The 15,315-nt window shown below is 45.0% G+C and overlaps 2 protein-coding genes and 1 non-coding gene across 7 annotated transcripts; 1 reads left to right on the top strand and 2 right to left on the bottom strand.

Moving 5' to 3' along the window:
* On the bottom strand, nt 1–5,644 carry LOC100830395 (protein MAIN-LIKE 1). Of its 5 annotated transcripts, XM_024457914.1 has the most exons (7): nt 5,464–5,638; nt 3,603–4,118; nt 2,465–2,557; nt 1,733–2,386; nt 1,481–1,642; nt 1,017–1,397; nt 1–931 (listed from the first exon to the last, which is right to left on the bottom strand). In XM_024457914.1, the coding sequence occupies exons 3-7, from the start codon at nt 2,549–2,551 to the stop codon at nt 356–358; spliced, it is 1,860 nt and encodes a 619-aa protein (XP_024313682.1). In that variant the 5' UTR covers nt 2,552–2,557; nt 3,603–4,118; nt 5,464–5,638; the 3' UTR covers nt 1–355. The 5 variants fall into 5 exon arrangements, with proteins under 5 accessions (XP_024313682.1, XP_010237912.1, XP_010237905.1 ...); XM_010239610.3 differs by lacking the exon at nt 3,603–4,118 and having other exon boundaries at nt 5,501–5,644; XM_010239603.3 differs by lacking the exon at nt 3,603–4,118.
* Nucleotides 5,645–5,746: 102 nt separating this feature from the next.
* On the top strand, nt 5,747–5,818 carry TRNAH-GUG. Its single transcript has one exon. It is a non-coding gene; the product is annotated as a tRNA-His (tRNA).
* Nucleotides 5,819–6,502: 684 nt separating this feature from the next.
* Nucleotides 6,503–14,680, bottom strand: LOC100830086 (pre-mRNA-splicing factor ATP-dependent RNA helicase DEAH7). The gene is made up of 15 exons (XM_003563000.4): nt 13,980–14,680; nt 13,563–13,769; nt 13,342–13,412; nt 13,032–13,251; nt 12,773–12,952; nt 12,518–12,633; nt 12,320–12,417; nt 11,843–11,942; nt 11,042–11,219; nt 10,271–10,500; nt 10,013–10,192; nt 9,361–9,609; nt 8,731–8,792; nt 8,465–8,617; nt 6,503–8,366 (listed from the first exon to the last, which is right to left on the bottom strand). Exons 1-15 carry the CDS (start codon nt 14,113–14,115, stop codon nt 6,770–6,772), a joined length of 3,777 nt encoding a protein of 1,258 aa, XP_003563048.1. The 5' UTR covers nt 14,116–14,680; the 3' UTR covers nt 6,503–6,769.
* Nucleotides 14,681–15,315: the final 635 nt, after the last annotated feature.

Genomic DNA, 15,315 nt, shown 5'->3' with positions numbered 1-15,315 from the left:
TATTTGGAAACGATATTTCTCCCAGCTTTCACGGTGTATTGTCTGGATGTTATCAAAGTAGATCAGCTCGAGAGACCATAGCACTTGCATGTCTGCACCAAAACAGAAGGCAACAAGGCTCGGGCGTCATCACAACACACAACACAAAGGTTAGAAAAGAGCTGCAGATTTACCGAAGACTGGAGAGGACATCCTACAGTGCATATACCACAGAGTTGCACATAAGCTAGAGGGAGAGATAAGCTATCTAAAACGCAAAAGGCTGGGTTTCACTCACTACGAGCAAGGCCCAGAACCCCACAAGCTGTCCACTACTTTGTACAATGCGAAAACCGGCCAGGGATGTCGGTGTCCATCAGAGAAAGATCGGGTTGGTCTCCTCTGCCCCCACTCCGTCCTTGTGCTTGAACATTTTGAGCTGCACGCAGAGCCTTCCACTCCTTCGGAGGACTTCATTACTCCTTGGGGTTCTGGCTTCGTCAGGGCATTGCCTCCGCTTTCTTGATTCCTGGGAGCTAGAGTCTGGTGAGGAAGAGGACTCCGCCGCCAAATGCGACATTTGCCAGGGATCCATGGCCTCATGTTCCTTGAACACTTCTCCGTTTAGCAAAGGTACAGTGCCATCCAGCACCCTGTTACTCTTGGTAGCCTGATTAGGTACCAGCACACCTGGATTTTGATATAGCAGGGAATCCTGAGGGCTCGAAGGATCTTGAGCGATCAAAGGTTTTACCCTCTTTCTTGGGTTCTTTGCACTAACAGTGCGATTTTGGCCCTGGGCTGCTTGCTCTTTTCTTTGACTGCTCTGTGGTGGGGAGTAAGTTTTGATCATCGTACTGACCCTCTCTAGGAAGCTTGCGACCTCCACAGGCAGTAACTGTCCCTCCAGATAGCGATCAATTACTGGGAGATCATTCTTCAGATCTTCAACCTACAACCCACAACCAACGGTCATATCAAGAATCAAAATGCTTTAGAAAAATGTATGAATGAATGGATTCCTACTGGGGGCTTACCATCACAGAGAAGTTTTGAGGGGCATTCCGACTGCATCCTGTAGTACTCTGTCCGGCTATAGACCAATTCGGGAGGGAGTTGATATTAGTTTCTGCAGAAGGGGTGAAATGACAGCCAACCAATTGATGGAAGTCCTCAATCTCACGAGCATACTCAATCCTCCAGTCCTTCCCCTTACTCCAAGTTCTTCTTGCCCACATTGGCACCCCATGGAGGCGACCTTGCTCCCTCCCAAACTGCCTAGTAAACCGGTCAGGTACATACACCTCTTTAATGTTAAAGCTGATTAGCCATGTACGGGAGTAGCAAACGTTATCTGCTGCAATGCAATAGCCTGGAACAATAGCTGGGTTTATGTCTTTGTAAGGATTCCAGTTGACCTGAAAAATAATGAAGGTAAAATAAATTCAGCAGCAAATAAAACATAGGTATAATTTTATAAAAGTAGGTAAACTGGACTTGCATCAGACAACTGAAGCTGCTCGAAAACCTTTCCCCATTCCATAACATTCTTTCTCTGTCCACGTGTCACTCCTCCAAAGTTCCATCGGCATGCCCGAGGCAGTAAGGTGTTCTGATTCTTTTGTTGGGGTTGAGTTAACGGAAAATACTCATAAATCCAGGCCTTGTGGAAACAATGGAATCTCTGATTAGTGAAGAAGAGGGTATAAACAAAAATATAAATAACAAAAGAAATACACAAAAGAGACAGTACCATGAGCAAAGTTGCACTGCCGAGGAACTGGGTGGTAGAGTTTGGCGTTACTGCAACAGACAATCCTCTATACAAATGAGCAAGGGCAGCAGCCCCCCAAGCATACTCATGTATCTTCCCAAAATCACCCAAAAGTGGTAGATATCTTGGGGATACAAATCCCCTCATTGTGTCAGGAAACAAGGTAGAGCCAACCAGATATAGAAGGTATGCTCTGGTGCTAAATACAATATCATTGATGGTGGGGTTCTCTGGCAGTTGATGGAATTTCCTGTACAACCAAGTCAATCTGATCAAGCCACATAGTTGCTCCCCACTACCAGGGCTCTCTCCTAAGTAATGACAGCACATCCGCTTCACAGCTTCATCACCAATGGGTTCTGCAGTCACTACATGACCGGTCACTGGAATTCCAAGAATGTATGAAACATCACGGAGAGAAGGAGCCATTTCAAATCCCATGAAATGTGCAGTATTTGTTTCATTGTCCCATCTCTCACAAAAGGCTGTAAGCAAAGAACGATCGATGGTAAATCCGGTGGTAAGAGCAAGATGTCCAAGGCCACTAGCACTGACTAGCTGTTGTTGTTCATCAGTTAGGACCCATTCTTTTAGCTTCCTTGTCTGCTGGCTTGGTAGCAGAACACCATACCGCTGTAGAAAATAGAATATTTCAGTATTTAGTTTTGCTCAAGACTACCGAGTGAGAGGAATAAGGGAAAAGCTACATACTGTCCAGATTTGAGAGCTACCAACTACTCTTCGGCCATTTCGTTTTTGTTGTTGTTGTGTTGTCTGATCCTGAGATGAGAGGTCCATCTTGTCCTGGAAAACATGATGCGAGAATGCAAGTAATTATTCTCAGTCCACTATTGTTGGGGGAAAAAGTAGACAGAACAGGGAATCAGGGATGTTAACATTTGTGCAGATACAAATGATGCAAATGATGTGTAAAAAGAGAAGAAAAAACTTCAAGTAGTACAGTGCATATCAAAGAATAATGACAAGAAAACCCCATCATTTCTTATAATTGTTCAAAAGTGATGAGCAATAATCACTAAATTCAAATACACCATTTATGATGGAATATTTGGATCCGCTCAAATAATTCATAAGGTTTGCTAAGCCAACGGATACTTGTGCAGCACAGATACAGTCAAGCACACAATAATTCCGAATTTCAGAAAAAGCATGTGTATGATGCATACATTTTTTTTGTTAACAAAGCTTTTAGATATTCTTCCCACCATATCATTTGCCAACTACCCACCATTCCCAATGCTGGGAAAGCGCGTGTTAAGTGCATTACATACACATGCAAGATGCAACATAGGTAAATAGCCACTATTTGTTCTAAAATCTAAAAAGTGGCAGGTGCAGAACTTTATTTCCCGCTGGGTAACAGTAGATTGTTTTGTCCTTAAATATTCAGCGGTTTAGACGTATATGGTACATCTTTGGAGCACCACAAAAAACCTACTCTAGCAATAATGCTTTTGCCTGAACTAATATTGCTCGGGCTATCTAGCAAGACAAAAAAAGAGGGCAATTATTTGAATAGTCATAATATCTTTCAACCTTTTGTAATGAATGTTCTAGGCATTCTACAAGGTTTGAATGCTTAAATCATGCAAGTGCATGAATTTTGGTTTCATTCTACAACCTCTGACGCTAAATCATTGTGTAAACTAGGTCAGACAATCCATGGCGCTATTTCTTTTGATGTCGCACTGTGAGTGAAGTAGTTGGAAATCAGACCCATCGTCTTCCAAAATTACTTACAGGCACTAAATTCCTAACTACAAACTGATTAGAAATTCCATGTGCATGTACAGGAGGGGAAATTGCAGTTAAAACCTTAGAGGCACACCTTTCGTCTTCTCTAATATTTCCACGGCATCTTCTCCAAAATTCCCCCACATGGCCACATGTTCTCTCCCAAATCCAAATCACACACATTGCTCAATTCCTTCGCTTTAGATTCTTGTCCCAGGAATTTCCCGACTCCAAAAGGCCCCCCGCCGATGCATCCACGTGGCACTGGCCACCACGACTTTGCTGCAGTCACCGTCTGCTTCTGCGTCACAGTACTGGCCAGGCACCGGAGGAGCTGCTGCACCACACCGGAAGGAGACACTGTCCGCCATGCACGCAGGCAAAAGCCACAGGAGCTGCCGCGGCTCAGCGGCGATATGCCGTCCAGCAGCCACTACGTCTTCCTCATTCCCACAGTCCTGGCCTACTAGGCAAAAGGGAAGCTACTGTAGGTGAAGTCATTCTTGGAAACATTCCTCATCCCCGCTGTCCTGGCCTACTGGGCAAAAGGGAAGCTACTGTTGGTGAAGTCATTCTTGGAAAAATTCCTCATCCCTGCGGTCCTGGCTTGCTGGGCAAAAGGGAAGCTACTGTAGGTTAAGCCGTTCTTCAAAACAGGTTAGTTGAGGCTAATCTTCCCGATTTTGATGTCAAGCAGCCTGCAACTTTGTGAACAAGAAATCGACGAATTGGGCCACGGATCCCACTCGAATCAATGTGACCCCGAAACCCAATCTAGATCGATCAATTGGGATCGGGGTTTGAAGCCCAATTGAGCAAATCTGATAATTATGGTACATAGTACAAACCATGGTTGCCTAAAAAATACGGAGTAGAATGGCAGGCTCAAATTGGAAAGAAACCAAAATCAGAGCCTTGCCCAGACCAGTTGACCTATCTCATCACTTTGGAGGAAAATTGGTATAAAGAACATTCTATTTGTAATCTGCATTTGGGGGAGATGAACCACTGATCACGTGCTTCCCACACTGGTTATTATTATAGCATCTCAGATTACTATACTATGAGGGATCACACACACTGAAACACACATACACAAACTACATATGTAAGCAGACAATCCTATCATGAGCACAATGTATCATTTTTTTTTAAATCCACTGAACGCCATTTGTACAGTCATAACAAAATGCATATTGTGTTTACCGAAAACTGTGCCTAAAATTTGCTTCCATTAATGCCTTGTTAAGCCAAGTATAACAACAACCCCAGCAAGGGAAAAACACCAAATCATCCAAACGTGATCCTTCCTATAGTGATGCACCAGCACAATGCGGAACAGTTCTAAAATGGGAATTCACAGTCCGGTTAAATGAACCATCCAAGCGCACAATTCACTCTTATGATCACCACCACGCACCCAGTGATCTGAAATTCCAAACCAACCAGCGCCAGACCTGCGGTAAATCCAGCAAGCACATATTCGGTAAATGCTAAGTCAGCGGCGCAATCACTCGCCACCAACGAACACGCTCGGCATGCATGGCAAAAATATACACTGCACTAGCCCCCAGCACGACCTTTTTTCACGGCATTCCACTCACGAAGCCCCTTACCAGCCTACCGCGGCCCCGTAAATAAGATTAGGAAGAATCGACATCGATGGATCTGAGACCGAGGCCTCCCGCGAGCCCAGGTAAGGTAGGTAAACAAGTATGAGGAGTAGGACGACTTGCCACCAACGAACACGCTCGGCATGCATGGCAAAAATATACACTGCACTAGCCCCCAGCACGACCTTTTTTCACGGCATTCCACTCACGAAGCCCCCTACCAGCCTACCGCGGCCCCGTAAATAAGATTAGGAAGAATCGACATCGATGGATCTGAGACCGAGGCCTCCCGCGAGCCCAGGTAAGGTAGGTAAACAAGTATGAGGAGTAGGACGAAAGTACCTACTCCCCGTCGAGGAGCCGGGGACGCGCCGCTCACCTCCGCCTCCGGCGGTTAGGGCACCTGTTTTCCTTTCCCCTTGGGCAGAGTCCTGAAGGTAGAGAATGAAGCAGGGCAGGGTTTGCGCATGAGGCCAGCGGGGCCAGTGGGTGCTCCGGTGCTCCCCCCGTCGACCCCGTCAGTAGCTGGTAGTCTTACACTTCTACAGTACAGCTCTACTTACAAATCGTCCTAGAGCGACACAAATTATGTTATTAAAAGGAATGAGTCATTATGTACAACAAAGTGGCTGTAGTTTAGTGGTGAGAATTCCACGTTGTGGCCGTGGAGACCTGGGCTCGAATCCCAGCAGCCACATAATAAGTTTTGTTTATGATGAATGAGGCTGGCAGCATTATGAGCAGAACCTACAAACCTACATTTTTGTAGGTTCAAAAAGAGAAGGCGCACACTATTTTTTCTGTGGCAATTCGGTGGCTGCGGCGGGTTGATTTCTTGTAGACTTGCAGTTCAGTTCCTTTTCTGACATAGTTACAGTTAAGTTCCTAGGTGTGAGCTACATAAGACATGAGCACTCACTACTCAATGCACACATCACTTCCCTGCTCCACATATTGCTGATGAAACTACGGAGTACTAGCCTACTCTCTCTGATTTTAAATTATTGTCGAAATATTACATGTATGTAGACGTTTTTTAAGAATAGATACATCCATATTTGAGCAAATTTGAGTCAAGAATAAGAATTAAGATCAGAGGAAGTAGCTCGCAACAACGTGTGTTCCTGAGCATCGTCGATTTCAGTTAATTCACCACCCAACTGAGTAACTGAACTGATCTGTAGTGGAACAGTTCAAAAAAAGAGAGCTGATCTGTACTGGACGATATCGCTTCATATTCCATCACTTTCTGTGTTTTGACTCCCTGTGTTCCAGATGGAGCTAAACTCGAGCTAAAGAATCTGTCGAGGACCAAGGAGGCACACGAAATAAAACATACGGTTGGAGTATCGGATAGGAAATCATACATGAACCGTCTGTGTGCAGGGCAATTTGAACCAAAACTTGGTTACAAATATACATAAAAAGAAGGAAACATCAACTGCAATTTTTTGTCGTCGTGACAGGAGTTTGATACTACTACCATTTTTGTTCCCTCCCACGTAACTGAATGTTACATTTCAATTGCGTGTGTATCATACATACTCCAGAGTGCAGACCTCATACTACATGTCTACATTAGCTCACGAATCAACAACATAGCTATTATACAAGTTGCCTCGGTCTACAAAAAAACTGCAAGTTCAAGCTACAAACCCATCCGCTTGGGCCTCAGATATGTCGAACCTTTCTTCAGGCCCGGCATTGAAACTTGCTGCTGTTGCTTGGCTCTCTTCGCTCGCTCCCTCTCCTTCTCCTTAAGTGCCGCCTCAGCTTGCTCCTGCCTTAGCTTCTCCATCTCCTCTTCCATGGCAGTCTTCTCCTCCTTCTGCCTCTTCTTGTGGTCTAGGAGGGACGTATCCGTATCCTTTACAGAGAAGAACATGGGGCCCAGCTCTGCCAGCCACTGCGGGTCCACTGCGCTGACGCACTGCATATACTCCTTGGTTGTCAGGACAAGCTCATGGTAGACGACATAGTCAGGGGTGTAGCCGAGACCATAGAGTGCGCTGCTAGGATGCAGGTGGCATGGCATCCCATTCCGGCAGTTGACATACTCTCCAATGCCCTTCAATCTTGCAGAGTTATGGAAGTATGCTGAGCAGATAGCCTTTCTCACCACGTCCCATTCCATATGGCATGAGGTCAGTGGGATCTTCAGGGCTTTCAGTATGTCCAGCAACTGAGATCTCACTTCCCGAGCTTTACGGAGACCCTTGACATGGAGGAAATGATCATTGCACCAGTCTCCACGGTATTGATTTGATTTCCATTGAAGGTAGACATTCAGGAGTGTCAGGTGGTCAGACTCTGGTACAAAGAATTTTTCCCTTGCGGCGTCACTCTCCTCTGCTCTATCTTTTGGCCGGAAGAAAACTGAGGGCACCGAGAGCATGGATACAATAGTCAATACTTCATCAAGGCAATCCAGCCTCTCCCCCATAAGAAGCATCTTTGCAAGAGTGGGGTCCAACGGGAATTCCACCATCTTCCAACCTATTTCTGTAAGGCCACCAACATTGTTCAAGGCACCCAACACCCAGAGCTGGTACATGGAGTTAAGGATATTCTCCTGGGGCGGTGGGTCCATGAAGTCAAAATCAAGCAAGTTTTCGACTTTGAGGGATTTCAGTAAGAGAACCACATTCCCCAGGTTAGTCCTTTGGATCTCTGGCACAGGGTTAGGGAGCATCTCATTCTGGTAAGCTGATTCTGTGAACAGCCTGTAGCATGTGCCAGGACCAGTTCTTCCTGCCCGTCCTGCACGCTGATCTGCAGCTGCTCGACTACATGGAAAAACCTGAAGAGCATCCATGCCCATCCGTGGATTGTATACCTTCATCTTTCCATACCCGGTATCAATGACATAGAAGATACCATCCACTGTAAGGGATGTCTCAGCAATGTTAGTAGCAACAATGCATTTTCGAGTGCCCTCTTCTGCCTTCTGAAAGATCTTGGCCTGCAAGTCAGCAGGTAACTGCGAGTATATGGGCAAGATGGAGAGATTGGGAACAGTCTTGGTGGACGATGATATTAGCTGCTCCATTCGCTCAGCTAGAGCATAGCAGGTAGCTTCAATTTCTTCCTGCCCAGTCATGAAAATGAGGATGTCACCAGGGCCACTTGTTATGTGGATTGTCATAGCCTGCTTCACTGCCGCTTCCACATAGTCTTCACATGGTGTTTTGCTGAACAAGATATTAACAGGAAATGTCCTGCCAGGAATGTAAAATACAGGTACACTGCAAACAAAGAAAAACATTATAGAGTTTACAGAGAAAGACAGTGGATTAAATATTTACAAGGAAAAGGAAATACGGAGTATAAAAAGTTAGCTTACCCTCCAAAGAATTTTGAGAATTTGTCTGCATTTAGGGTTGCCGATGTGACGATTAGCTTAAAATCCCGTCGACGTGCAACAACCTTCTTTAATATACCAAATAAAACATCAGTATTGAGGGATCTCTCGTGTGCTTCATCCATGACGATAACACTGCAACAACAAAAAGAAACTCAGTACGGCAAGCAATATTTCGAGACTGCGGCACATGAATACTACAAACTATATCAACAGTACAAAAGAATAGGGGCGAGTTAACAGCATACCGATATTTGTCAAGGTCGGCATCTTTCAAGGTTTCACGGAGAAGTACTCCATCTGTCATATACTGCACAACAAACAGAAGGCGACATGTAACATGTGTTAGGACTCGCATGTTAAACTGAAAATCAACCAAAGCTAATTTGCCAAAGTTCACAGCGTTAATCTGGTCTGAAGAATTCAGGGCCTGTGACCAACTATCTCTAATCAGAAAACCATAAGGCCCCGCTTGGAAGTTCGATAAAAATTTCCACCCGAAAATGTTTACGAGCGTAAAAATCTGGGCACCAAATAAACCCCCGGAAAGAAAAAAGGAGGTCCTGACGCACGGCTTATTTTATGCTCGAATTCGGCGAAACGACAGAAACTTCCCGTCCCGATACGGCCATCCAATCAGACTTTTTCTCGTCGGGAGCAATTTATTTTACCGGGCTGTAAGTTACACCCGTATTGGGCCTAAATACGGCAATCCAAGCGGGGCATAAATAAAATAAAAACAACAACTAGGTTACAAGCCTAACCTATGCACAGTCTAGTGTCTGGAATCTTCCTACAATCATGAATCAAGTGAGAACACAAAACAAGATTATACATCTTAAGTCATAATAAGTACTAAAGCACAGGCAGAACTGTACCTTGATTATAGTCTTAGCACAAGTAACATCCTCAAATCGAATAGCATATCCGACTTTATCACCAAGCTCAGTTTCCATTTCTTCACTGACCCGCTTGGCAACACTCATGGCAGCCACACGTCTTGGTTGAGTACAGCCAACAACACCAGTTGTGGTATATCCATCCTCATGCAGATACTGAGTCAGTTGAGTGGTCTTGCCAGAACCAGTTTCGCCAACAACCACAACAACTTGATTTTCACGCACAACCTGCTCCATAGCAGCAGCATAACAATAGTTATTAGGCATTGTTTTTACCACAATTATTTGAGAGAAACTAAAAATAGCAAGATAAGTAAAATATCGAGATAAAGAATGATGCCTAAGTATACATGACTCCCGAAGGAAATTAATATTCCAACTATCCCAGTTGTCTAAAGGAAACAGCAAGAATCTGTATATTGCATGCTTTCCTTGTTTTAGAGGTGCTCTTCACTCAAAACAATATTCCAAATTTCCAACCTTTTCGGATGCTATGTAATTCGCAATCCACAGTATATAAATGTAATCGTATAGCTTTGAGATATAACGAGTATCCAGAAGTGGGAACTCAGACAAACATCATGACATAACTAAAAACACTCCTAACAAGTCTCCAAAACCAAGTACAAACCTGTAGCAGGTCATCTCGGACAGTGTATATGGGAAGATATTGTCTTTGTTGAGCAAGAGATTTCGATTTTGCAAATTCACTGACAGCTTCTGCTTTTTCCTTCAAGTGCTGTGAAAACTTTGCTTCCTCCTTGAAATCAATCTCACCTTGATCACCAACAACTGCAGTATCTGCATCAACCTGATTTTTCAAAAGTGAGTAAAACATATGACAAGGCACTGTACTTTTTGCGATACAGAAAATGTGGCAATTGTTCACCTGTTCAGACGTTTTCTCAACACCCAATATATTTCCAAGATTAGATCCTGCAAGCTCCCAGAAGCGTTGCCGTGACTTATTCATGCTCTGCTTTTCACGAATTTCTCTAACCAAAACAGAACCTTTGCGGGCAATGATAGCCATATCAGACGTTGGATCCTTCAGTGGCATTACAGGCTCTGCTTGCTTTGTAAATACAACGCGCCCATCCAGAAATGGTGGTTTTGTGTCTGCCAAAAATAAAGCACCAACTTGTTAAAATTCAACTGCATGAATGTACTGTAAACAGGTAAAGAACGTCGTGAACCAGTAAAAAAACGGTAAGGGCATGCTAGGTCATGTTCTTCGCGACAAACATAGCTATTATGTACCACAAAGGAAACATCGAAGGCCCTATGGAAGATATAGGTTTCAGATTGGTGTAGAAGGAATGGAAACATGTGAGTGGTTCAACGCTTGCTGTGATAGAGAAGCTTTTGAGAGTGAAAGATCAGAAAGATCACAAGTTCGAGCAGTGATATGTCATAGCAAGAACATATACCAGCGAATGGAAAAGGGAAATAAGACAAACAGCTGGAAGGAACTGATTAGTTTATTAACATTGTGTTAGTGAGTCTACATTACCAACATATTTAGTACTCTCATCACCTCACAACAAGATTTGATGGTTTTCAAAAGGTTTGATGTGGTGCTTGCTTTAGTCGCAACTACAAGTCTACAATACTGCAAACAGAATATCCTCAAAAAGAATATGACGAAAAAGCAACATACCATGAACAAGAAGTATTACTTTACGCTCATCCTCATCATCAAATTCCGTCTGCACCTCTGTTCCTCTAACAGCTCCAGATCTCAACAACTGCCTGTCTTCCCACTGAGCATTATCCGCAGTCATCTGTGATAACTTCTTGCTCTGAGAAAGAGTCATCAGACTGCCATCTTTACGAGTCTGCAACCAATTAAAATAGTTAAGAAAACCAGAGTATGACATATATTGTAAAAGTTAAATCATCAAAAAGTGATAAACAACCATATTTACTGGAAAAAAATTGAAACATCTAATATTCTTGAATTAGCATCCTAAATTTTACATTTTTGATAAAAGTGTGAACCATACTGAAACAGGTTGCATGAATTATATAATAAGATTTATAATTTCCTTCTGATGAATCTTTTGCATTATGTAAGCACACCAAGATCCAGAAGATAACATATAAAATACAATATATGCAAAAAATAAAAGCATGCATCTAAAGCAATTGTATTTCTTCCTACTTGACTTCTACAATGCACTTCCACATTGACATGTGAGTATATTATCGTTATCACATGGTTACAGGGGATCTGCCACAATACATGACCCATTATTATACAAAAGTCTTGCTAGAAGATGAAGTACCAGGCCCTATGTGTAGTCATTTACCATATAGGCATATACACTCACAGTTCCGTAGACCTCTACTTCTCTGCAGTTGCAATAATATGTGCTACTACTACTCTTACGAATAGTTGGTGAATGTTAGAGTGGTGTACTGCAAGGTGTGATATATGTAAAAAGAGCAAGGAATTTACCAACTTCTTTGGCAACTGTGCTTCCTTCTTTTTGTAGGAACTATCATCCGCAAGATAATTATCACCATCAAACATGGTGGTGTGTTCTTCACAGTCATACCTGATGATTTTTTAAAGGTTAGACGAATGACTAATTAAATTTGGTATATAAGAATGGTTGGTTGATATAATTCATTGCTCTACACTAGGACATACTGAAGAGCGCATGCCAAATAAATGGCACTTCTTAAAGACAAGTACGCATACACGCTCAGAAATTCAGTATAAATACACAGAAGGCATAATTACTCTGCCAAATTATTTCAGATGCTATTAACATCTGTTGGCTCACAAGTTCATACAAATTAAGAAAGTTACCATGTATGCACCCAGTATGCAGGTCCAGGAAACTCCAAATTATGTATCAGACAGCACTCACCAATATCATTCTCTCTAATGATAACAAGCTAAGGAAATCTTACGAGGAAGAAAAAGTACCATGCACGATCAGCATTATAATCCATCTCTTGCATCATTTCCTCGGTAAGCTCATGATTCCTATCAGCAGCTGAGGGGCTCCCATCAGCTTCAGTATTCTGGAATAGCACAGTAACGGCTATAGCTCATAATGACCAGGGGTTGAAGAAACAGAATGAGAACTTACAAGAACCTATAAAGTGATCCGAGAAGACTTACATTTGAAAAGGTAAGCTGGTGAGATTTTTCTCTAGAACTTGAATATGAAGACCCTTTTGACGAACCCGAAGCTCGCACAGGAGTTGGCGACGGAGAAATATGATCCCATGGGGATGCTGGACATTTAGAAGTTAAAACAACATAAATAATATGATTATAAATAAGTTGATCAGGTCACTGAGATATGAAGTGACATATTTACTTCCTGGAAACAAAGCGCAAATATCACAGAAGATCAGACTGAGCTTTCTTTACCTGCTGAACGAGGTGTACTCCCGCCTAGCCAAGGAGACACCAATCGTGCATCAGGGGATGCAGCAGCCAGCATAGGAGACCTTGTTGGATGGTGTCTTTGGGAGCCAGGCCGATCATCACGGTACTCCCGCCGAGGTGTATCTTCCCATTCCCATCGGCCACTGTCCCAATCAGATCTTGCTGCAATTGCGACAACTTTTATCAGCTTATGTGTTAAGTCAAATTAAAACATGAAAAGAATAATAGACCAACATGATACCAGGTGTTCTTGAGCTTCTTGAGCTATGTTCATGCCGACCCTTCTTGTTCGCGTAGTCAACGGATGTAGATCTATCCCGTTCACTGCGCCTACCATTTGTTTCTCTATCATCACGGTATCCTCGCTTTCCACTGCTACTATAGCCAATGGAATCCTCGCGTTCACTACGTTTGTCACCGGATCCTCTGTCATCATAGGAATCATGCCTCGAGATGTGGGTCTGTAAGCAACAAACAGATAAATGTTGACTTGGTTAGTAAGGTGAACATACAGAAGTAAGAAAATTCTCAACATATATGTGATTAGTGACCTGTTGCCGATAGGATTCATCTCGATGTCTAGGTGTAAGACCCCTTTCATTCTCATCAGTGACTGTAGATTCTGGAACAGACGATAAAGCTTTAGTTATGATTGACAAACATAACAATGAAATGAATCATTATCATGCAGCCATAACACTATAAGAGTGTATATAATGGCTATTTAACACAAGAGGTGTACATATTGTCTACAGATCAACAGAAGAGGTACCTTTGGACGATGTTTTCTCACTGGAATTGGTTCCTCGATAACGCCGAGACACACTGCCACGATCGCCACCCGATAAGCTGCTAGCCTCATTTTCCGTAGATCCTGGCTCTTCATCCAAAGAACTTGCAGCCAATACCTTCTGTGGAGGAGGCTTAAATGCATTATTCCCTTCTTTTTCTCGTTTCCTGTGAGCAAGGAGGTCCAAACCTGCCAAAGCACAGACTGCCATTAGCTCACTCAGATCTCTACGCTTCGCCAGGTATTGATGCATATGTTAATTTCAAAAATGGCTTAGTTTATTTAAGTATATACTAGTACAGCGCCCGAACGTTGCCATGGCCTCTTAGACATAATGCACACAAAAATTCACGTTTATAGAAAAGAAAAGAACATAATTTGACACTCAATTACACGAACCTAGGGCAGATTTTCCTGGCGGAGGCCGATACAGAACCCTCTCCTTGTTCGGCAAGATCAACCCCTGAGCCGTGTCATCCTCCGGCCCCAGGGTACTCGTCGTGGCGTCCAGGTCAATCTTCCCATCAGTGCTCATCAGGGCGAGCGGTGCGGTGCCACAAGCCGCGTCAGGAGCGCCGGCAGCGGCTGGTAGCAGCTTGCCGGTGGAGAAGCGGAATAGGGAGGACGAGGTGTCGGCTGAGCGGGTTGGAGTGGGGATTCAGACCTTAGCTTCGCCTGTTCGGGAGCCCTCCGCTCCCCAAAATCCACGAAATCTGCTCCTGCTGCTCAGTTCAGCACTCCACGGTCCAACTACGGAGTTTGGGTTTTTGTTCGGCCCCAAGCTCTGCTCCTGGACACCTCGGCGGGAGATTTTTTTGGCAACAGAGGTACTCGCCGGGATGATGCCGAGGGGAGGATGGCAACGGATGCAGCTGTAGTCGCCGAGAGTTGCCGCGAGGGGCGGGCGGGCGGGGGGGGAGGGGGGAGAGGGCAGCGGCAGTGGGCGGCGTCGCCGGGAGAGAGCAGCGTCACCGGAGTTACCGACGGGGAGGACGGCGGCGGCTGTGTGGCGGCTAGGTTTTGTTCGCCGTGGACGTCGCCTTGTGGAGCGAGAGGAGAAGGAGATGGGAGCGGAGCGATTCGGTCGGGGCGGTTTTTCTCGGTCGGGGCAGGGGGTGAACCGGTGACATCGATGTACATCCGCGAGAGGCGGTTCGGGAACGGGTCGGTTCTGGACTCAGGAGAAGCGAGCCTGGCTGGACTTGTGCTGGGCACACTTCGGCAGTCGGCACGGAACTGAGCCAGGGGCCCAGCTACGGGCCTACGGTACGTCTCGACAAGTATTGAGGCAGGGGCCCAGCACGAAACAATGCGCGGAGATTCTATGGCGGCACGGCGGCTCGAAGGGACAGGGCGCAGGGCCGGGGCAGGCGGCGGCGGCGGAGCACGGCACGGACGCAGCGGAGGGAAAGTCAGTCGCGGGGCCGGGCTGTGGCAGGCGGCGGCAGAGCACGGCATTGCCGCAGCAGAGGGGAGGAGCAGGCGGGCCGGGGCGGTGGAGCACGGCACGGACGCAGCAGAGGGGCAAGTCAGGCGCTTGCCGGGCCGTGGCTGGCACTGAGGGGGCCGTCATCTTCGCCCGTGCCTGCAGTGTTCATCCTCGAGCTCACCACATCGTCGTTGCGTCGCGGGACCACATCCATGATGCGTAGATTCCATGGCTGCAAGAGTAGTACTCCGTGTGTTCCAAGTACGTTCTGTTAATGGATTTATGTTCAGATTGCGTGTCTAGTGC

This window comes from Brachypodium distachyon, chromosome 1, assembly GCF_000005505.3.
Source record: "Brachypodium distachyon strain Bd21 chromosome 1, Brachypodium_distachyon_v3.0, whole genome shotgun sequence".
Taxonomy (NCBI): Eukaryota; Viridiplantae; Streptophyta; class Magnoliopsida; order Poales; family Poaceae; genus Brachypodium; species Brachypodium distachyon.
The sequence above is the reverse complement of the archived record's forward strand: the minus strand, read 5'-3'. Positions and strand labels throughout refer to the sequence as shown.